This window comes from Cydia pomonella, chromosome 5 (genome assembly GCF_033807575.1).
Source record: "Cydia pomonella isolate Wapato2018A chromosome 5, ilCydPomo1, whole genome shotgun sequence".
NCBI classification, from domain to species: Eukaryota; Metazoa; Arthropoda; class Insecta; order Lepidoptera; family Tortricidae; genus Cydia; species Cydia pomonella.
The window spans coordinates 11939874-11961377 of NC_084707.1; the positions used below are offsets into that span (position 1 = coordinate 11939874).

The 21504-nt window shown below is 35.6% G+C and overlaps 4 protein-coding genes across 6 annotated transcripts; 1 reads left to right on the forward strand and 3 right to left on the reverse strand.

Moving 5' to 3' along the window:
* Window positions 1-8414: 8414 nt before the first annotated feature.
* On the reverse strand, window positions 8415-11262 carry LOC133517727 (uncharacterized). Of its 3 annotated transcripts, none has more exons than XM_061851108.1 (5): window positions 11125-11262; window positions 10909-11043; window positions 10003-10203; window positions 9337-9403; window positions 8415-8591 (listed from the first exon to the last, which is right to left on the reverse strand). In XM_061851108.1, the coding sequence occupies exons 1-5, from the start codon at window positions 11197-11199 to the stop codon at window positions 8539-8541; spliced, it is 531 nt and encodes a 176-aa protein (XP_061707092.1). In that variant the 5' UTR covers window positions 11200-11262; the 3' UTR covers window positions 8415-8538. The 3 variants fall into 3 exon arrangements, with proteins under 3 accessions (XP_061707092.1, XP_061707091.1, XP_061707093.1); XM_061851107.1 differs by having other exon boundaries at window positions 11119-11253; XM_061851109.1 differs by lacking the exons at window positions 8415-8591; window positions 9337-9403 and adding an exon at window positions 9573-9608 and having other exon boundaries at window positions 11119-11253.
* Window positions 11263-11293: 31 nt separating this feature from the next.
* Window positions 11294-13751, reverse strand: LOC133517726 (protein Dr1-like). Its single transcript, XM_061851106.1, has 3 exons — window positions 13380-13751; window positions 13000-13163; window positions 11294-12142 (listed from the first exon to the last, which is right to left on the reverse strand). The coding sequence occupies exons 1-3, from the start codon at window positions 13618-13620 to the stop codon at window positions 11993-11995; spliced, it is 555 nt and encodes a 184-aa protein (XP_061707090.1). The 5' UTR covers window positions 13621-13751; the 3' UTR covers window positions 11294-11992.
* A 143-nt stretch (window positions 13752-13894) lies between these two features.
* LOC133517725 (coiled-coil domain-containing protein 25-like) lies at window positions 13895-17152 on the forward strand. The gene is made up of 4 exons (XM_061851104.1): window positions 13895-14073; window positions 14203-14294; window positions 14372-14518; window positions 16812-17152. Exons 1-4 carry the CDS (start codon window positions 14001-14003, stop codon window positions 17121-17123), a joined length of 624 nt encoding a protein of 207 aa, XP_061707088.1. The 5' UTR covers window positions 13895-14000; the 3' UTR covers window positions 17124-17152.
* On the reverse strand, window positions 17142-20241 carry LOC133517722 (queuine tRNA-ribosyltransferase catalytic subunit-like). The gene is made up of 6 exons (XM_061851101.1): window positions 19890-20241; window positions 19050-19347; window positions 18525-18768; window positions 18121-18289; window positions 17544-17738; window positions 17142-17320 (listed from the first exon to the last, which is right to left on the reverse strand). The coding sequence occupies exons 1-6, from the start codon at window positions 20013-20015 to the stop codon at window positions 17153-17155; spliced, it is 1200 nt and encodes a 399-aa protein (XP_061707085.1). The 5' UTR covers window positions 20016-20241; the 3' UTR covers window positions 17142-17152.
* Window positions 20242-21504: the final 1263 nt, after the last annotated feature.

The window sequence follows — 21504 nt, forward strand, 5'->3', positions numbered from 1 at the left end:
TGACATATGTCGCATGTGTGTTTGTATCGAATGATACGGAAATAGGCCCCCGATTCTAGTTTGTCTCTGAATTAAAAAAAAACTACATGCGTGAACAAAGTTTTAATTTACCGCCATCTGACGTACAGTTTATATTTGAATTAGTTTTAAGTATAAAATGAATGTTTTGTTGTTTTTAAGGTAACTATAGCAAAAGTTTCGTGTAAAATAAGCGATAAAAATATTTCGGTGACGCCACCATATATCCGCGAGTTCCGCCATGTCCCAACGGAGGCTGTAATTTGGGTTAGTGAACATTTCATAGAAAGTTTATAATATGTGTGTAGATAAAATAGTGTATGTAACTGTACATAATTAGGCATTAAAACACTCGTGTGATCTTTTTAAGAAACTCACTTCGTTCATTTCTTAAACCCACACTCGTGTGTTTTAATGCCTTTTATTATGTAGCAGTCACATAAAGTAGTAATATATTCGTGCAGGTACGCCGCGCCGGCGCCGGCGCCGCGGCGGCCGCGCGCGTGACTGCTGGCGGCGGCGGCGCTGGCGCTGCTCGGCGCCGCGCTGCTGGCGCGCTGCTCGGGCCAGCCGCTCGTGCTCGCCCTGCACCCCGCACGCTTGCCGCGGTACGATACCTAGACGGTCTTTTAAACGATTAACTTGTAAAAAATAAGCTAAGGATAAATGTTAGATTGGTCATTTTGGATTTACTGTGCCCGGAATCTAGTGCGAGTTTGGTTAATGGGGTTGCCGACTGTCGAAGGTTTTTATAGATGGCGCCGGCATAAGTATCCTCTGTTTCTAGTTTTATAGTGCGATTTCGCTTAAAGGTTAGCATCCGAGTCATAACATTCCAAAGACAAACAAAAATTTTAAATTTTTGGTAGGATATAGATCTATACTGGCCCATCCGTAAAAAGCTTCGATCGGCCAATCCCCAATTCTGTTGTATTTTTTATTCTAAGCAGAATACGCCGTAGGTAGATACAATTAATCCGTTTTTTAATCTCCCGAGCGCTACTAAGTATCATATTTACATGTTCAGGATATAGTATATATTATGCCAGATGCAGATGCCAGTAAAATTGTACCTAGTTTGAAAAGCGAGAATCGCAAAGCGTGGTTTAAATTTTTTTTTTCTAAACGGATTATCCATTAAATAACGTAAAATTACATACATAAACGTGTGACGTAATTAATGGATAACCCTAGTTTAGGTACACCTTAACCAAAATTACATAACACCATTGTAATTTTTCCGCTTTACTGTTTAAAGTACTTAGCTTGATTACTACTTTATTCGGTGCCAGTCGGTAGACCTAAAACATTAGTTGTGTTGTTTGCAGCTTACATTATTTTTACGAAATACCTATTAGTTGGTATCTATATTTTGAGTGGCGCCAAATTTTATGAGCAAATACGACTTCACTTGTTTACTCACCGATGACTGAGGTTGTGAAACAGACTTCTTTCATTAAACATCCATAACCAGTTATTATAGTTGTGAACCATTACTCAATATGCATATAATTAATTATGCAAATAACTTTCAAAGAGAGTATATAGCTATGAGGTTTAACGCGCAAAGCTCAACACAGATGGCGCTGTTGTATAACGATTTTTAGTGATTGGTGGGATTTTATAATTTTGAATTCAATTTCAGGCTTCAAATAAAAAAAAAAGATATATTATATCTTGTTTAAGAGCCTCGAAATAACCCCTAAAATTAAAATTAACGTTATTGCAAATTTGATATTTTTCAAAAATAAATTTTAAAATACGAAAATCGCAACTATATTTATAATAAAAAGCAAGCAACAACTTGGCGCTTTACACCTTTCCCTAAGCGCCCTCTGTAGTTAGCAATGAACAGCTTAAAAACCTCAGTACCTACGAGTACATAGAGCGATACAAATTATTACATTTACAACTTGCTAGTACATAGCCTTTAGACTGCCAATGGCTGATTTAATTATTGAAAACTTTATGTCTTATTACATAATTGTTTGTGTATCATGTAAAAAAGACGTAAATGTATTGTAGATATTAAAAACATTTGTTTGAGACAATGTCAAGGAAAACACTTCTTAAGTGTGTAAAAACTTGTGAAATAAGGTTTTATAATAGTATGTATGTATTTATATTTATATTAATGTTGTTAAAATGTTATACGGAATAAAGGGAAGCCACTTTTAAGAAATGATGTGTTGCCAATTCAAAACTCACTTATGGTATTAGGTTATTTCTTTTACATGAAGAAATAAGAATTGTAAATTCCGTACGAATAGTACAATCAATGCGAAGATCTCTGGCCCCCTTTGCATACCAATTGGTATTGTAAATTTATTTTATAACGTAATCACAAAATATTGAATCTTAATCTAGTAACTTTGTCGCCTTTTGTAACGGTGTTCGTTTGCGTCAAATCCGGTAGTTCTGATTTTTTGCAGACTTGTTTTTGTTTATAATGTTGGCTTAATGAATAATCCGAGTTGTATGAAATTATTCCTAAATTATATGAAAATGATAATAATTTGCCCTAGTTGCTAAGAGCAGGAAGACATATTGATTGGACCTGGGGAGCCGTACCTTTCCCCTCCTTTTTTGGGGGGTAGGCACGGTACGATCTCGTGGCTAGCGGACCAAATCAGCTTTGTTTGACCTTAGGAACAATCGTGCCAAGCGGCATCTTACTTTGTCTACGAATACAAGATCGAAAAAATTATAAATTTGGAAAGGCTTTATCTCGAAAACTATTAGACCTACAGAGACAATTCTAGTCTCGTATTGTAGCAAATTTAGTCTACTTTAAAAACGTCTAGAGAAGGTGCTATCAAAAACTAGTCCTTTAGGGTTATAATCGCTTAAATAAATAAAAACCTAAACATTCGCTGTTTTTGCGATTTTTGGCAAAGTTGCGTTTGGCGCTCGAGGTTACAAACTTGCTGGTTTTTTCATTGGGCCAACATCATAAACAAGTCTGCAAAAAATCATAACTACCGGATTTAACGCAAACACTAATATATAAAGTTTACTATCTGTATGACCATTACCAGATTGTTGTTGTGATAAGTAGGTACAGGTAGGTAGAATCTAGAGGCGAATGGAAAATGATGAACTCAGGTAAAATCTATCGTGAATAAATTTCAAAATTTAATATGTCGCTAAAGGTTTCATATCTTTACCTCCACTCTGCTCTGTTCAATACCTAAAACAATATTTTTTTCATCACACTTGCTCGAAATCTTATTTAATGCAGGTAGGTATACTGAAGGACAAAAGCATGTATTGCTTCCGGGGGAGTTATGGATTGTAAAAAAAATTATAGCTCTTTTTTTTCATTGTGTCACTAATTCATACGAACCAAGTAGGTATGAATGAGTTTTACTTTTAAATTACTACTTACTTTTTAATTACTATTTTACAGTACATATGGTGCTACTTTACCGCACTAGTGCGATAATTAGCATATTACGTAACTATGTCGAAAATTTAAATGGTCATATGTACTGTAAAACGTCGTACGATACATGTGCGAATAGGTAATACGCAACTCGTGTCGATTTAAAACACGACCGAAGGGTATGTATGCCGGTGTGGAGCACCCGAACAGACCGTACACCACACGGTATTTGACTGTCCTCTAACCAAATACCATGGGTAAGTAGAGGATTTTACCACCTTAACTAAAGAAGCGGTACAGTACTTAAAAACTGTAATATCTCTGAAGTAGAGTAACAAAAAGCCATACGAAAAAAAAAACAGTACATATGGTGCTACTATCCCGCACGCGTGCGGAAATGAGCAATTTCCGTGCATTTGTCGAAATTTTAAAGAGCCATATGTACTGTAAAACATACGATACACGTGCGAATAGGTAATTCGATTTAAAACACTACGTTCCGTTCGGTCGTGTTTTAATTTATCATCACTCATTGCGAATTTCGTATTTTCTGCACTTGTATCGTAAATAACTATTTATTGTTTAGGAACATTAAAAATGTATTTAATTTGATTGATTTAATAGCCGTTAAAAATATTTTTACGGAATTTTCAATCGTGGTTGACATGTTTTTTCTTGGACGGACACATCTTCTACTATCAATAACTGTTTTGAAATAGTAACCTGTAGCGGCATTGTATAGGTTGATTCACAAAAGCTGGCACGGATTCTATATGAAAATTTTGTCAATTCATGAATTCAGTACAAATCTCGCGCCAGCCTTTTATGAATTTACCTGTACAATCGGGCTACAGATATAACCTACTTATATATTCTCGATGACCACAGTATACCTACCTACCTGAAGTAATCAAATAATTATAAGCCGCTTTTATAACATTCTCCAAATGTAAGTAATAGATCGAACATCACGTATTCATCTTTCAAACCTAGTTCATACGAATGTGTTCAATGACGCGAAAATATATAGTAAATTATGTAGGTACTAGGTTTTTTTATTTCTAGTCTAAGATAGCTTTTGATAATGTTTAAATATTTACAAAAGCAAGGCGTGTGGACGTTTCTGGCTAACAATATTCACGGGACACGATTGATTAATGTAAATTGTAAAATTCCTTTTTCCTAACTTCTTGACATTCTGTAGAATCGGAAAGCAATAAAAACACGTGCATAACATGCATGAACACAAAACTTATGATACTTATATAATCGTAATATACAATTGCAGTCCCTATACGGTTTTCTATGTAAATTTTACCGTACGCTTACCTACTATTTCATAGTCGGTAATTAATAGTACATAGCAAACCGCAGTAAGTATATTTTTTAGCAAAGGAATTTTAGTAGAATACAATTTGATACATATTTTAGCAAATAGCTTGTGTGTCGCAAAACGTACTTAATTTGAATCACTTAGGTGTTGAACTGAAACAAACTAATTTTATTACTCGAATGATATAGGTACCTAATTTGTATGTGACTATTTCAACTTCAAGTGCGCAAAGTACTCTCAACAGCACACCCGCAGACGCAGTCAGGTTATCTACGTAGAAAGTTTCAAAATTCGAAAAGTTCTTCGCTCGCTATTTTTGCTGACATGAGTCGATAATATCGTTGATTTTTGTGAATTTCCCAAAAAAAAAAACTTTATATTATCTTAAATTTTATTGATTGACTGCGGGCCAGGAGCATATCATATCGTCTCCCGGCTCATACTTAGATAATAATTAATAAATAGTCAGCCGGTTGTATCTCGGTGGAAAGACCGTCAGCTGGTTACATGATGTAAAAAATATGTGCCTTACCACTTAGACATAACTATGCGTAATCCGTTTATTGAAACGCCTGATGGAATCCTACATGCAAAGTTTAGTTTCATGATTTTGTTATCACTATCATAAAAAGGTAAAGCGCTTATTTTTTACATGTTCATGCGACCAGCTGACGGTCTTTCCACCGCGAAACAACCGACTGACGATTTTCTAAATTCACAATAGCGTCTAAACTATCATCTGACAAAGATCAAAAAGTGTCATCGTCCACCGTTTGATAGGACGATGACACTTTTTTTTCGTGTTTCGGTGGTTGCCATTCCCAACCCACCAACCCTACCAACGGAGCTGACGTTCATGAGGGTTTATCATACATACCCGTTATCCACTATACGAATTTCCGCCCGGGAGGCGATTGGTCATGGAAATCTGTGGCTGGCTCGCGGTCTATAATAAGATAAACCATGCACAAAAATAGAGCCTAAGAACCTAACTATGTATTTTTGTGGCTCAGAAATTAGATATTTTATCTACTTAATTATATGTTCTGTAATGGTACTTGCAAATCTTTTACTATCCGGCTGCGTCAGAAGGAGAGTAATGTTTTTCGAGCGTATGCATGTATGTATGTCCTTTTGTTTAGCACGCCCCGCCCTACAGCCCAAACGGCTGGACGGTTTTTTACATATGAAGTTTCGTTGAATTCGTCAGAATTGTGGTAGTGACATAAAAAAAAAAACCGATTTAGAAAATGGCATCCGCGTATGATAAAAGGGGGAGGGGGATAAAACTGATTTTTTTTCTTACCACAATATGGGTATCAAATGAAAGCTAGTGAAAAGGCCATTTCAAAAACATATGCAAGTAGTAGTCGGGTTTTTTGTTTTTATAATTAATTTACTTGTTTGTGTTTACAGTTGTGTGCAATATAATAGCAGTACATAAGAAAATGTATGGGGAAAACTATAACTTATATTGGATCTTTTTTATATAATTCTTCTGCATTACTTGACATTGTTTCAAAATTAACTGTAACATTTACTTAAATAATATTGGAAGTAAAATATATTATGGAATTTGGCTTTTTTACTAACTTCCGGAAATTCTTATAAAAACGTAAATCCCTACCTAATTTTCATTTTCTTACTCGTATTGAATATACTATTATATTGCACACAACTGTACATATAGGTATTGACCACATACTTGTCAATAGAATTTCATCCTTATTAAGAGTATTTAGACTCCTAATTATGACCCAAAAAGATACAAGCAGAATTAAAACAAATCTCACAAAACTGTTAGTTCAGTGCACATTATTATTGGCTGGCCAATATTGTTTCATTATACATAAAACAAGTTAAGTAAACATTTACTTATCTAGTCTTATTAAATGGTGTTTTAATCTGTCCTAAACATATGTTATGCCTTATAAAACTTATTAATAAATTAGAATATAAGATTATTTTAAACCATGCTCAATAATTTTATTTTTAATGTATTTATCTGTATTCATCTTTTTTAAGTATTGTTAAGTCAGTCAGTGTCTATAGGCCACACAAGATAACAGTTATTTCTGTGTTGGCTATCTACGACAAACATAATAAATAATATAATACACCAATAATACTAATAACTGATAAATCATAGTAGGTACCTACGTGAATAGTGACTTCCTCTCGGAAATAGCGTGGGATATGTATATGAAATAGATAGATGCCCTAGATTGCAGCCTACATCGTGTCATCAGCTAGATAGACTTGCAATTTACATTATATACCTAATATGAACCGGGAACCGGGACACAGTATTGTCATATCCTATCAGTGGCGAGGTGTTTGTGAAACCCAATTCTAATTTAATTCTTTGAACGCCGAAAAACGCTTAAAGTCTACGTGAGTAGTTCTGCCTCATAAGTGTTGTATTTATTTATTATGTACCTTCTGGCTTTCATATACCCCTTTGCGTGCGGGTGACACTTTTGTATATGACTTAAGGCGTTCAACTGGCGTTTAATTGGCTATGTTAACACTACTGTCCATTTATCCAAATACATGGATCGGTAAAGTGTTAAGATGCCGGTATCATACGTTCATACATACGTCGCTTTATAAAAAATTGGTCAAGTGCGAGTCGGACTCGCGCACGAAGGGTTCCGTACCATCTATATAAACGGCAAAAAAATTACGTTTATTGTATGGGAGGCTCTTTAAATATTTATTTTATTCTGTTTTTAGGGTTCCGTAGTCAACTAGGAACCCTTATAGTCTCGCCATGTCCTTCTGTCTGTGTCTGTCCGAGGCTTTGCTCCGTGGCCGTTAGTTTTAGAAAGCTGAAATTTGGCATGGATATATAAATCAATAAAGCCGACAAAGTCGTAGAATAAAATCTAAAAATATTTTTTTTTTGGGTATTTTAGTGGGGGTGAAATTTTTTTTTGTTTCAACCGTACAGTGTGAGTCAGTGTGGGATATCGTTTGAAAGGTCTTTCAAAACTAATAGGGGTCTTCAACAATTTTTTTTGATAAAGTGAATATATTCGGAGATAATCGCCTTATGAACCATACGTCAAAAAAATATGAAAAACATCGTGGAAGTAGAGCTTAAGAAAGACATTAAATGAAAACTATAGCGGACATGATCAGTTTAGCTGTTTTTGAGGTATCGCAAAAAGTTTCCCCTTCATAGTAAAAAGACGTACAGTTCATCCACAGTTCATCCCTTGGTTAATTATCTACTATACTTTAAGCTCCAGTTTAGCTTATTGTGATGGAAGAGTAACTACGGAACCCTACTCTGACCATGGCCCGATATGCTCTTGGCCGATTTTTTAGTATTTGTTGTTATAGCGGCAACAGAAATACATCTATGAAAATTTCACCTGTCTATCACGGTTCATGAGATACAGCCTGGTGACAGACGGATGGACGGACAGCGGAGTCTTAGTAATAGGGTCCCGTTTTACCCTTTGGGTACGGAACCCTAAAAAAGCAGACAAAATTAACTTCGGCTTACCTTTGTGAGACGCCTCCCCATTGCTATTGAATCACCTCCGCCGAAAATGGCATCATATACGAATGTCACTAATCGTATCATTTCCCCAGAATGATAGAAATTGAACAAGTGGAACATGAAAATAATATTCTTGTACGGCTCGATTGGTAATAAAACAAAATATGTAAATACTTTTTTCTGTACAAAAATTGTAATACATTTTTAATATTATATCAATGGTATTTTATTTTTTTGCGTTATTTTCTTATTTATTTAGATCTTATGTTGATATTACTGTCATAAGTTCTTCTATTTCTTGGCTTCTGTATCTTCCACGGAGTCGTTGTTAGAATTGGATGAACCTTTTGAAAAAATAAATAATATTAAATCCTGCAAGTGCGGTAGATCGAAAAGATATAGAAAATAGGTATTGCCATCCCACTCTATCACCACTTAGCTCCCGCTCTCGTACAACTGAGTACTATCTAGTTTTAAAAGGTATGAATTGAAACTGCTTTGATACCTACGCACGTAAAGTACGGCCACGAGCCACACATTCACCTTACTATAAATATGGTTGGCCGGTCGAAGTATTTAGCAGATAGCGCCAGTACAGCTTGAACTGCCAATCCCTAGAATAATGTGAAATTCTTGATTATTTCATGGAATTTTATATGCCAGCCCTTTAAGCCGAATCATATTAAACTAAACTGGGAAAAGCTATGATGGCGCCATTTATACAAACCTTTTAGGGCTCCACTACACGATGGCCCATCGTAGGCCAGTCTAAGGAACGCAGCTATGCGGTGGAATGAGATAGCAATATCACTTGCTCCCTCTAACGCATAAATGCGTCCCTTGGACTGGCCTACGCTGGGCCATCGTGTAGAGGAGCCATTACAGTTGCCAACCCTTTTGTATGAACACGTGACCGTGCGCCGTAGTGGGCCGCTTAACTTTAACTAGTTGCCGTCCAAATCAGAAGGCACTCCTCAGTACGCTACCAATATCATATATAAATCTTGGAAAAATACTAGACAGATAATTTTTTCAAAACGTTTTTTGAATGGGTTATCAAAGTGAAGGGCTTTCAAAGGTAAAGCTTACCGCTCACACCGGGGCCCATTGAAGAATGGGAACCGGTATTCACTTCGGAAACGCTCTCCAACCATTCCTGAAAATACATTTAATATTTAAGTTAAGACTGACTGTGGCAAAGATTAACACAGGTATCCAAGTATATTAAGCATAAGCAAGTACTTAGATGGCAGCCTGGATACTTATCTAAATTATCCCTTCGGTAAGCGGTTACCGTAGTCTACCTCTACAGACGTCTGCAACTTTACTTCTGGGAGGTGTCACAGGTGCGTTATCGATTCCTTTAAAAAGCTTTACGTATAGGTAAAAACTTAAGTATAAACTTAAGAATAGACAATACATGTTTAAAAGACACACAAACAAAACAAATGTCTATTCGAACACGTCACAACTACATACAACAGTAAATAAATGTGTAAATAAATTCGATTTCCAAACGTGACGTACGCGTTTGCGTTTAGTCTCATTTTGTATTGGATTTCGAAAGAGCGCGCCAAGCGGGAGGTTTTGGAACCTCAAAATCCTATACAAAATGAGACTTAACGCAAACGCGTTCGTCACGTTATGATGTCGATCAAAGTTACACTAGGGGTACTGATGACTTAAGTTTTTTACCTATACACTCCTTTTAAATAAAAAATAGGGCTCCCACTCTCACCTTAAATGTCTTAGTACCTTGTCAAGCGGAATGAGCCTGCTAGATTTTTTCATGTACTTGAAGTTTGCTTTCTGTCCGAGATCAACTAAATGCTTGGTGACTTCTGTGGTCGACATGGCCTTGGTCAGCATGTTTTGCAGAGTCTGAGGGTCTTTCGCGAGCAGTCCTGGAAACATGATTGCTAATGGTTTCGTTTCCCGACCGTCTTCCGATTCTACCTATAAATAAAAGGAAAGGATGGATGGTAGTAGGTTACGCGTAGTTTGTCTTAGTTGTGCCTTAGACAGTCGTTTCCAGCTTTTTATACCTGTGGGCTGGTTATACTCATTAACGTTACAGCGCCTGCGTGTTCAATATAAGAGTGATGACGGGGATGTCCGCCGAAGGGCGGGTAGACCGACATGCGCAAGCGAGCTACATCCCTTGTGCGCAGAGTGAGGGCCAGCTCCAACAGCATTCTGAGTATGTTAGCAAACAGATTTGATTGCATGTAAGAACAACTGCTTCTTGATAAAGGCACGCAGTAATAAATAATTATACAGTTATTAAGTATAGCTATGTATAAGTAGTTGAATAAGATTATTTTACCAGATTTATTCCTCAACGTTTAAATAAATAAAAAAAATATTTTTATTATACCCCAACCACACTTTGTTTTGCAATTAAAAAATTTGACGAGTGAACATTTTTGTATTTCACTCGGTAACAAGTTTGCTTAGCCATCGCAACGCTCAAGATTCCACTTATCAAACCACTCCTTCCGCTCATGGATCACACATCATTCGCTCGCTCTGGTATCAATTAGCATGAGGGGTTTAAACAACAACTTTACCCCTTATAAAATAAATAACTATATTTTAACTATTCATATCAATCTGTTTAATGATACCTACTCTCATAACACAGATATATCAGAATATTACCTCCTCGGTGGATTCAGAGGACATGGTTCTATGTGGTGTCTGTAAAATGTCTACCCATTCGGAGTCTTTGGCTATCAGGGGACAACATGGTTCCTCTAAATCATTGATATTACTATCGCCGGGTGGTCTGGAACCCTGAAATGTTTATAATAAAGCTAATCTGCAATCATATTAACAATGGACAACTTTATTGAGCTTTATGAAATTTACTGATGCCTGAGAATTGTTCCTTGGTAATGTTTTAGTTTTAACTTTTTTAGCCTTTTTCTTTTTAGACTCATTGGTATTCATGTTGCAGAAACCATCATGTAATTGACTAATATTTCTTGAATTCCTTAGAGGTGTTCATTACAAAATATATGATAAATGAAATTAAACCAACATGACAGTAGTGACAAGATGATTTATTGTATTGACAGTCTAGATTTTAGTGATCCCAGTACAAAATAACAAAAAAATATAGGTATATAAACTTAAGAACTATCTTAAGTCTAAGTACACAATTGTGTATAGGACTAAAACCGAATTTACGTCAATATGGACCTTTATAGAATGAACATGGTCCTATCAAATCAAAGAATTACATTTCATTGAATAATAAAATTAACATAAGGTTATAAAGAAAAATCTGTCTTATTTGTTTACTATTTCACCATTCATAGAAACTCGATAGGTATTTCTACATCCAGCAGGGTTACTTTTTTTATTCTTGAATTTTCGTTTCGGTTTCGGGTTGAAAAGTTTCGGTTTAATTAAAAATTTGTTATTATATTAAAAGTGAAAAATGGAGTACACCATATTATGTTTAGCATCCAAGTTTCCTTAGCTAATAAATACTTAGAGTTATGAGGCAGACATACATATTTCTTGCTTTAGTCTTATTGTGGTATGGTAAGTCCAATACTTAATATAATTGGGGAAGTCTATAAACATATCTTAGTGTTCCGATCAACCAACACAAATTCTATAAATGTATAGGTAAACATAACATATTTTATAGATGCAAAGAAATTATTAGTCAAATTCATGTAAAAAAAATGGAATTAACCACACAATATTGACCTATTAGAAATAAACATTGATCCTATGAGTAGTCATCATCTTCATCCATGTCACCCTTAGGTCCAGTAGGTGGTGGTACGTAAGGCTGTGCCGTCACGTCAGAACCCACTAGCCCCTGTTGCTGCAGCAGTAGCCATTGCTGTTGGTCCTGCTTTGCTTGTTCTTCACGAGCCTGGAATGAATACAAAATATACATCAGCTGGTTCTCCTGAATTGCAGAGGTGTACACTGATGGCTTTCACACCATCAGAAGGAAGTGAGTAGCATCTGCTAAACAGAGTGTGCGGCAGCTTTAACGCCATCCTGAGCATGTTTACTGAGCGCTTGGACTGCCCCATGACAAAACACTGGGCAGAAATCATCACTGGCCAAATAAAGTGATGATTTTTATCTAGTGCTGCTAATAAATAAACAATTAATTAATGTATATAGTGATTATGTTTGTAGCATAGTAATAGTGTGTAACTGTAATGTATATTTTTTTAATTTTTACTTTTTTCATTTTATTTTGTCTTGTGATGGATTTTAATACCTGATATATGAGTATTTTTTTTTTTATTGATTGTCTATGACCAGAATAGATGCCTGCCTTTGTCTACAAAGCCTAGCTAACCAGTGTTTGATTAAAAAGATATACTAGTGGGAAACTGTGCACAGGTAATTGTGGCCCTAGTGAAAAAGGGTACAAGTCTCTGGCAGTTTAGGTGTATAAGGGCATAAGTGTTACGTGGAACTTACACCCCTTTACACCTGCGCTGCCAGAGACTTGTACCCTTTTTCACTAGGGCCACAGGTATATTCTACAAAATTCATATTTTATTTCATCAATAAATTTTACCTGCTATATTATTCAGGTTAATATTATTATTTTGATAATACTTATCTATGTTCCAGTCTATTTCAATTAAAAAGTTATAATTTTTGGGTACTAAACATAATGTAGCTCACCCTAGTACACCCTTTGTCCCAGTATGTTTATTTAATTAGATAAACAAATTAAGAACAACAAACAATTAAACATTTAGTTACTTTTGCAAATAGTGCCTGTTGCTGCCTGAGTAACTCTTCTTCTGGAATTCCAAGGTTTTCCAAACGGGTGCTCTGCCTTCTTCTCTTGGCCGCTACAGCCTTACAGTCTTTTAGCACTGCTTCAGCTTCTATTGTGTAGTCATTGAACCCCAACCTGTCTAGAGCTGAAAATCAGTAATATGTTTAAACACTTACTACAACCTTTGACTGTAAAACAAAGTATTGCTTTATTGGACAGTGCCAAAATTAGAATGTAGAACCAGGACATGTAACATTAGACACTGATTAGGCAATTGGGTTTCATTTCCAATAACGCTGAAGACTAAAAACGTTACTTTTTACAAATACACATATATATCACATGAGAAATAAAGACATACCTGTGAGTACATGTTCAGCATTAATAGTTTTCTTATTACTCTGATTACAAACTTCATTGGCCTCAGAGCTGAGCAAGTGTATGAATTCGGTACAACAATTAAGTATTAGTTCTCTTGACTCAAATGCAACCCTAACGGAAGGAACCAACTCCTTTATCATTTTGTTAATACTTGCTCTAGGTAAGGTTAACTCATCTTCTTCTGATGGCGGTGGACAGAGCTCTTGTTCTGGGCTACCCATTGCAAATCTTGAATGGAAACCAAATTCTAAATAGATCGAAGTAAATCAACTGCTGTTTCCTTTTCTTCTGTCATACATAACATATGTCAAAATCACCTTGGATTTTCATCTTTAGGCAATGATTTTTGGATTTTAATGCTGTGAATACATTGCATGATTACACAAGCGATCCTCCATGACGTGCAATAGTCTTAATTTTGTCCGACAGTGTGATAAAGTTACAATCATTATTTATTTCTTTACAGAGGCAACACATGACTTGGCAACTGTCATTTGCTTGCTCATTTGTCAATGTCAAATCAGATGTGTGTAGGTTGGAAATTTAGGAAGGATTTATTTAAATAAAATAAAATTAAGCTATTTCTAGGAAAACATCAAAAATGGTTTTCTACTTTACTAGTAATGTAGTATCTCCGCCTGTAACCTTATTCATGGGTGCTGACAAGCATGAAAGTATGTAAAAAAAATATTCCTTAAATTTCGCAATATTTCCCTTATATATTTTTCACTAGAATAGACACTGATCGCCATACTCTACATGTACTAATTTATCGATAAATCAACTTATCTCTTTCGTTTCAGACGAAGATTTAATTAAATGGGGCTGGCCTGAGGATGTGTGGTTCCATGTCGATAAAGTATCGTCTGCTCATGTTTACCTTCGTTTAGAGCCTGTAAGTACAAATAACATAATACATGAGTCCAAAGGTGGGCCGGTCGCAAATTTGATATCTACTTTTTTTTGTTTTAGGGTCAAACCATAGATGATATACCCAATTCAGTTCTTGATGATGCTTGTCAGTTAGTAAAGGCCAATTCTATAATGGGAAATAAGATGAATGATATAGATATCGTCTACACCATGTGGTCAAATTTAAAAAAGACCGCTGCTATGGAGGTAAAGTATTATGTTCTAAATGTTCCAAACTCCAAAGTTGAAAGACTAACTCTTAGTTTTTTTTAAACAGCTTCATTTTTGATACAAGCTTTAACCATTGACTGTACTTTTGTTTCAACTATTAGTTTACTGTTTGGCTCATTGAGATAATTCTAATAAACCCATACACAATGAGGTTGCATTGTTTTATCACAGAGTTCCTATGGCCACCTCTAGTCTCCATCATAAGGTCACCTTGATGATACCTTAACACAGCATTCCATCTGACTTACATAAGTATGAGAAGTTTCAGCTCAATTGGATAATAAGGAAGTGGGTGTAATTTAGCTTGCAAGATTTGATTATGAATATACACACAGGGACTGATGAAACTAAATAAAAGCTTGTAAACAAATAGATCAATTTCTTGTTTCTGAACTTGAAGCTTACAACAACAAAACAAGACAGTTATAAGCAAATAGGCTAAATCATCAATTACTGGCCACTCTTTAATAACTGAGCACCTTATGCTATGAATTATGTTTATAAGTGAATAAATAAATATTATAGGACATGGTTACACAAATTGACTAAGTCCCACAGTAAGCTCAATAAGGCTTGTGTTGAGGGTATTTAGCAGGGGTGGCGGCTCCATACAACTCGATTCCCACCAGCTTACCTAAAATTTATTGCTACATAAACCAAATTTATATTATCATCATTAAAAATAAAAATATATCCATAATGAAAACACTACGTATTACATTACCTTGGAATTGTTAACACGATTTACTAAAGCTTCACTATATTGATTAAGTTTCAACTAATCATAGCAAGCGCGCGAAGAGAAGCTAAGCTTGACTATTCATTCATGCGCCACTACACACAACATACGAAAACCAGACGAAAACTCACGCACATGCTCGTAAAATGTGCTATAGAGTCCACGCGAATGAGCTTCAAAGCATTTGAATAAAAACCTTAAACGTAACAGCATAAGGCTTATTATATTGGAAAAATGCACGTACATATTATATTCATAAAGTCCGCGAGTACTGAGGGGCCTACGGCAAACACCGAAGTACGCAATTTGCGGGCAACTTTCTCTTTTACTCCAATGGCGTGATCAGGGTGACAGAGAAAGATGCTCGCAATTTGCGAACTTCGGGGTACGCCGGGCCTACCGCGAAAACCGAAATTCGCAAATTGTGGGGATCTTTCTCTTTTACTCTCACTAAGACGTAATTAGAGTGACAGAGAAAAATGCCCGGAATTGACGAACTTCGATTTTCGCGGTTATAGCCCAGGGCCGCGATAACGGCAGTTATATTAACATGCTGCTTCTTTTAAATTTAAACCTTAAATACAAACAGGTAAGATTTATCTTGGAGTGTAATGTTTGACAATTATGAATCGAGTGGCCTTTGCTTAATATTGCCATACAGAAACATTGAACGTTACGTTAGTTATATTAAGCATTTCATACAGCTTACAATGGTCTCTTACACCATACAATTTAAATGAATATTTCAGGAGTAATCGTAAATCAAAGTTTCATTTCGAGCCATATAATTGTACGAAATGTTAAAGACGCTATCCGCAATTAGTTCAAATTTTTACCACCTTATGCGCTGGGATCGCTTTACTTACCCCCACCATGCACTTCGCACGGTCCCATCCCGCCATTCTGACTGTCAGGATGGCGGGTGTACTGTTTTTTGGTGATAACTTAAGTAGGTACCGTGAGGTTTTTTAAAGGAGGTACTAAATAGTACAAATTAGGTACAAAAATATGGTATGGTTATCATGTTTAATTTTATTTAGGTACATAAGCCATTCTGACTCTCACAAGGTGGTTATACACTAACTGCAAAAGGTCGCGCCCAAGGACACACTTAGCGCACGCTTCACTTTTATGATTTATCATGAAAAAAAAGTACATAATGTTAAGGTGTTTTTTTTTGTTCCGAGTTGCCTAGCCGCCCTAGCCAGAATTTCCACACGCCGCTACTGGTACTTAGACAACGATATAAATACTTAAATACATAGAAAACACCCATGACTCAGGAACTAATATCCATGCTGATCACACGAATAAATGCCCTTACCAAGATTTGAACCCGGGACCATTGGCTTCATAAGCAGGGTCACTACCCACTAGGTCAGACCGGTCGTCAAAAAGAATAGAATTCACCGGTGGCCAGTAATTGATGATTTACCCTATCTGTGTGTTTTTAAGTTTTATACCCTTTATTATATAAATTCTCAAACAAGGTTTTATAGTCTGAAGAACAAACTATTTCTTATCTTGCAGGCTGGCCAAGTTGCATTCCACAAAGATAAAGATGTAAGAAAAGTCAGAGTGGCCAAAAGACATAATGAAATTGTAAATAGACTTAACAAAACAAAGAAGGAAGCTTTTCCAGACCTGAGACAAGAACGAGAAGAAAGGGATAGATCTGAGAGAGAAGACAAAAAGAAACTGATAAGAGAAAAGAAAGAAAAAGAAAAGGAGGAGGAGAAAAAGAAAAAGGAAGAAGCAGAACTTAGAAGCTACTCAACCCTTATGAAACCAGAAAACATGAGTACTAATTATGATGGCAATGACTCTGATGATTTCATGTGATAAGGAAAATAAATCATATAATTTAATAATTAATTTTTATTTTTATCAATATCTATGCAGATTCCAACTGAATTAAGGGAATTAATCACCCATGTAGGGTAGTTTCCGTCAGGGAACGCTTCTTTTACAAACTGCTTTACAAATTCTGGGAAAGTTCCTTTTTGTATGCAATCTCTCATGGTTCTCATAAGACGCATCTGTAAAAGAAAAAACAAATTCAAAGATTAGATTAACAAAGAAGCCTTGTGCAAAGTAGCTAATTAAAATGTTAGCTAACAAATTCAATGATGGCACAACACAAACTCAGTATGGCTAGCACAACTTCGCAGTCTCACTTCAAGCAGCCTTGATTTGATCTCGCCTGAGTCCCAACAAGACATGCTAGCCATGTATATCATAATATATAATTTTATTACATACCTGATAAGCAATATTATGCACTGACAGTAAATGGCAAGCAACTGTCTCCACAGTGACAATGCAGTGCAGATAAGCTCTAGTGTAGTTTTTGCATGTTGAACATGTACAATCCTTGTCAATTGGATTCAAGTCAGTTTCATACTGTTTTTGTTTAAGATTAAGTTGTCCTTTATTGACAAGTGCACAACCAAATCTCTGAAATTTATGTAATAGTTGAGTTATCTTACTTGCAGAACATATATTTTATAATGGCTAATTCATCATGAAAGTAGCCTAGTGTGTAGTATTTAAAGTATTTTTTACTTAAAAATGTGTCAAAACCATTTTGAAAGAATATATTTATTTATAGTCTTATATCATAAATACAGATATCCTGATAAGAGATGATCCTTATAAGAGATAGCCTTAAGCCATAGTTAAGTTAGATTTTAAGTTGTATTGCAGTGCCCTACAGGGTTTCATAGCTGAACAAAATAAAATGTAACATCTTGTATAGTATAACTTATGATGAAAGCAATAAATATACTGATTACATTTTTATACTATATATTAACTGTAGCTTAATGGATCAACTTACTGCAGTTCTTGTTGGGTACACACAATCAAACATGTCCACACCCAGGGCCACACAAACCACCAGGTCTATAGCTACTCCCACTCCCATTAAATAACGAGGTCTATTTTTGTCCAGGATGTCGGTACTCAAGGTAACCATGGGCCAAAAATCATCTTTTGATTCACCCCCACTGTAAGTTAACACAACGTAAATCCATCAGAGATAAAATTTATACAAAATAACAGCACAAGTATCCAAGTTTTTACATCCTAAATATTTTGCCACTTTGACACTTCTTCACAAACAAAATTTGAAAAAAATTTCTTTCTCTTGAGACTCGGAAGTAGTTGTTTTGTTTTAGAATTTGGAACACTAGAATATGTATAAAAAATGGTATGCACATTAAAAGTTATACTTTTTTTCACCTAAGTCCTCCAATAGCAAATCCATTGACATCCTTAGTCATATGTTCTTTGGCACTCTTTTCTCTCAACTCCGCATTTAACAAGCCCTGAACAATGGGAAAAATATTTTGTTCAGTGGGCCTCTTATGGGCTTTTAGACACCGGTCTAGCCAGCGACTAGTTCTTTCAGTGGCCTCCTTGATTCTATCATAGTCATTGAATGTGGTTTGGACAACATCATCCAACTGCATTATAATATCTGCACCTGAAATTGTATATATAAGCTATAGGAATGTTAATGTTAACATTGTCAACCCTCTATTTATTGCAAACATTTCAGAATAGGAAATTATTTAGAGATGAACGAAAAGTAACAATTTGTGTGGTGGTAAACATATTGGGTGTAATTGATGATAAAATCATTAATAAGAGCTATCATATCTATTATGTCTATCTATAATGTTCATTGTCCATGCCCTGTATATAAGGTCTACAGCAAGCCTCCATTACAAACATGTTAAATTAAAAGAAGCAAGAAGCGCATACCTATACAATTTTGTATCTCAATAGACTTCTCAGGGGTCAACATGATTTCTGAGTTATCATATGGTGATCTGAACTTGACACCTTCTTCGGTAATTTCAGCCAGTTTTAGAAGAGATACCATTTGAAATCCACCAGAGTCAGTGAGCAGAGCTCTGTTCCAGCCCATGAACTTGTGAAGGCCTCCGGCTTTGCTCAGCACTTCTGTACCTGGGCGGTTGCCCAGGTGATAAGTATTTCCTAATATTATTTCACAATCTAAACTTTCCAACTGTTCAGGCAATATACCTTTCATTGTTCCCTGTAAAATAATAAATTTGTTTATGAAGTTATAACAATAACAATGATGGTAGAGTCAGACCAAGCTAAGTTGCTAGCAATTTTGATAGACAGCACAGACTGCGCAAGGGGTAAGTAACATCACAACAATTTCTTAGTTAGACATTTAAAATAACACTATCAGTCTGTGCTATCAAAATCGCTGCCAAATTAGCTTGGTCTGACTCTAGCAGTTTTACTTACACAACATATAATAAATATTAAGTCCAATCTAGTAGTTTTTATCTTATCACTTATCTATTTCATTATTATAAATATTGAGCTATTTTTCTATAAAATAAATGTTAACCCTTCAAAGCGCAGTGGTAACATATTATGTTTGATCTTATTATTTTTGACCCCCTTTTGATTATTCGGTATTCGACATATTAGAAGGGCGGTCGTCCGAATTATTTGGTTAGTGCTGCAAATATTTAATATTGTTTGTCTTGTTGCAACACTGTAAAATGTAAGCTCCTCCGGAACTTTAAAAGCACAAATAGTTTTTTTTTTAATACAACTAACCTGTGTTCCAACCGGCATAAAGACAGGAGTTCTTACTTTATAATGGGGTAGCTCCATCAGTCCTGCTCGAGCCTTTGTAACTGTACATTCTGCCTGAACGGTAAAAGCTAAGGCTTTAGAACTCATATTAAAAATTAAATTGTTTTCAAAGTGACTTAAAAGACCTGCTGCAAGATATAATAAATTTTATTAAGGCTAGTCTAGTGCAATAGTATTATTGTCTTGATACTTATCGTTACTCCATCTAAGAATATTACAATCGAAGGATGACTATTCAAGTATTCAGTAAGTATAATTTTAACAGTTATTTAGAACACACAAAAATGCATGCGGTTAGATTCAGTTTAATTACGGGAATAGAACGTAGTGATTATATGCTCTTTGGGAATGGTTTGGGAATGGTCCTTTTGGCGGATGTCAGTTTGACGTTTGAGAAGTGATAAGTGAGGAGCTTACCGCTTACATTGAAAATCGCTATTTGCTTCTCTGTTGCTCTTGGTTTAAGCAACCGAGAGGCAGTAACGTATTTCAATTTGATTTTTTTTTTTTTTTTTTTTTTATGGCATCGCGCTCCTGGCGCATTCAGCCAAACGAGTAAAACGGGGAAACGGAATTAAAGGATTACATTATAAAGGATATGTCGGAATTTGGATAAGGATCAGGGAATGGTAATATATTATAATTTTATATTATGACGTGAGAGGAATGAATACAATGATTTAAATATATATGGAGAAGAATTATTAATATACAGGAGTGTTCTAATAGATGTGGGAAACGGAACTTTTAAATCTGACAGCTGTCTTAATAATATAGAACGGTCATACAGGTTACAATTACCTGAAAAGAATATATGATTAAGATCAGCGGGATCAGCTCCACAAATACATGCGGAACTGGCCACGCGATTTTGTAGTTTCAGGTGTTCCGGTGTACATACGTGACCCAATCTCATTCGAATTAACATACTGGTTGCAGGCTTTGGCAAAGAGATTTTAGCAAACCAAGGTTTGGCAGGAATTGATCTTTGTATGCTCCGATAATGTAACGCAGCGGCACCCGCACCAGATGCCCATAATTTTGTCCATTCCTTTCTTAGGTATATTTTAGGCAGTGCCAACAGGTCTTCAGCAACATTCTTAAATGGAAACATGTCTCCAGAACTAATGGCATCACGAGCTAAGTCATCCACCCTTTCATTACCTTTAATCCCTCTGTGTCCAGGGATCCAGGCAATGGAAACCGAGTAACCTTTAAGATGACATTTTTGCAGTAGACTACGGATTTGATAAATAATTGGGTTATTAGATTTAGATTTGAAAGGAAATTTAGATATTGATTGAAGAGAACTTAAAGAGTCTGAAAAAATGACTGTTTTTTTAAGATGCATTATGATGATAAACTCTAATGCTTTAAGGATTCCAAAGCACTCACCACTATACACAGAGGATTCTGGAGGCAATTTTATCTTTTGGTAAATATTAGATTGAATGTGAAGCACACCAATACCGACACAACCATTGATGGACATCTTAGAAGCATCTGTATACATATGGTTAGCACCCTGATAATCAGTATCAATAAAACTCAGAAATTGTTGATTTTGATCTATATC

Excerpts from the sequence above, each read along its gene's own strand:
- LOC133517727 (XM_061851107.1), bottom strand. The coding sequence starts at position 11,199 with ATGAATACCAATGAGTCTAAAAAGAAAAAGGCTAAAAAAGTTAAAACT. Across the intron at positions 9,404-10,002 it reads GGCTCATTCCGCTTGACAAG|GAATGGTTGGAGAGCGTTTC; the intron begins GTACTAAGACAT and ends ATGTATTTTCAG. Across the intron at positions 8,592-9,336 it reads AATGGGCCCCGGTGTGAGCG|GTTCATCCAATTCTAACAAC; the intron begins GTAAGCTTTACC and ends TTTTTTCAAAAG.
- LOC133517722 (XM_061851101.1), bottom strand. The coding sequence starts at position 20,015 with ATGAGTTCTAAAGCCTTAGCTTTTACCGTTCAGGCAGAATGTACAGTT. Across the intron at positions 18,769-19,049 it reads TGAGATACAAAATTGTATAG|GTGCAGATATTATAATGCAG; the intron begins GTATGCGCTTCT and ends ATACAATTTCAG. Across the intron at positions 17,739-18,120 it reads TGTACCCAACAAGAACTGCA|AGATTTGGTTGTGCACTTGT; the intron begins GTAAGTTGATCC and ends CATAAATTTCAG.
- LOC133517726 (XM_061851106.1), bottom strand. The coding sequence starts at position 13,620 with ATGGGTAGCCCAGAACAAGAGCTCTGTCCACCGCCATCAGAAGAAGAT. Across the intron at positions 13,164-13,379 it reads TGCTGAACATGTACTCACAG|CTCTAGACAGGTTGGGGTTC; the intron begins GTATGTCTTTAT and ends ACTGATTTTCAG. Across the intron at positions 12,143-12,999 it reads AACAGGCACTATTTGCAAAA|GCTCGTGAAGAACAAGCAAA; the intron begins GTAACTAAATGT and ends TATTCATTCCAG.
- LOC133517725 (XM_061851104.1), top strand. The coding sequence starts at position 14,001 with ATGGTTTTCTACTTTACTAGTAATGTAGTATCTCCGCCTGTAACCTTA. Across the intron at positions 14,074-14,202 it reads GGGTGCTGACAAGCATGAAA|ACGAAGATTTAATTAAATGG; the intron begins GTATGTAAAAAA and ends CTTTCGTTTCAG. Across the intron at positions 14,519-16,811 it reads AAAAGACCGCTGCTATGGAG|GCTGGCCAAGTTGCATTCCA; the intron begins GTAAAGTATTAT and ends CTTATCTTGCAG.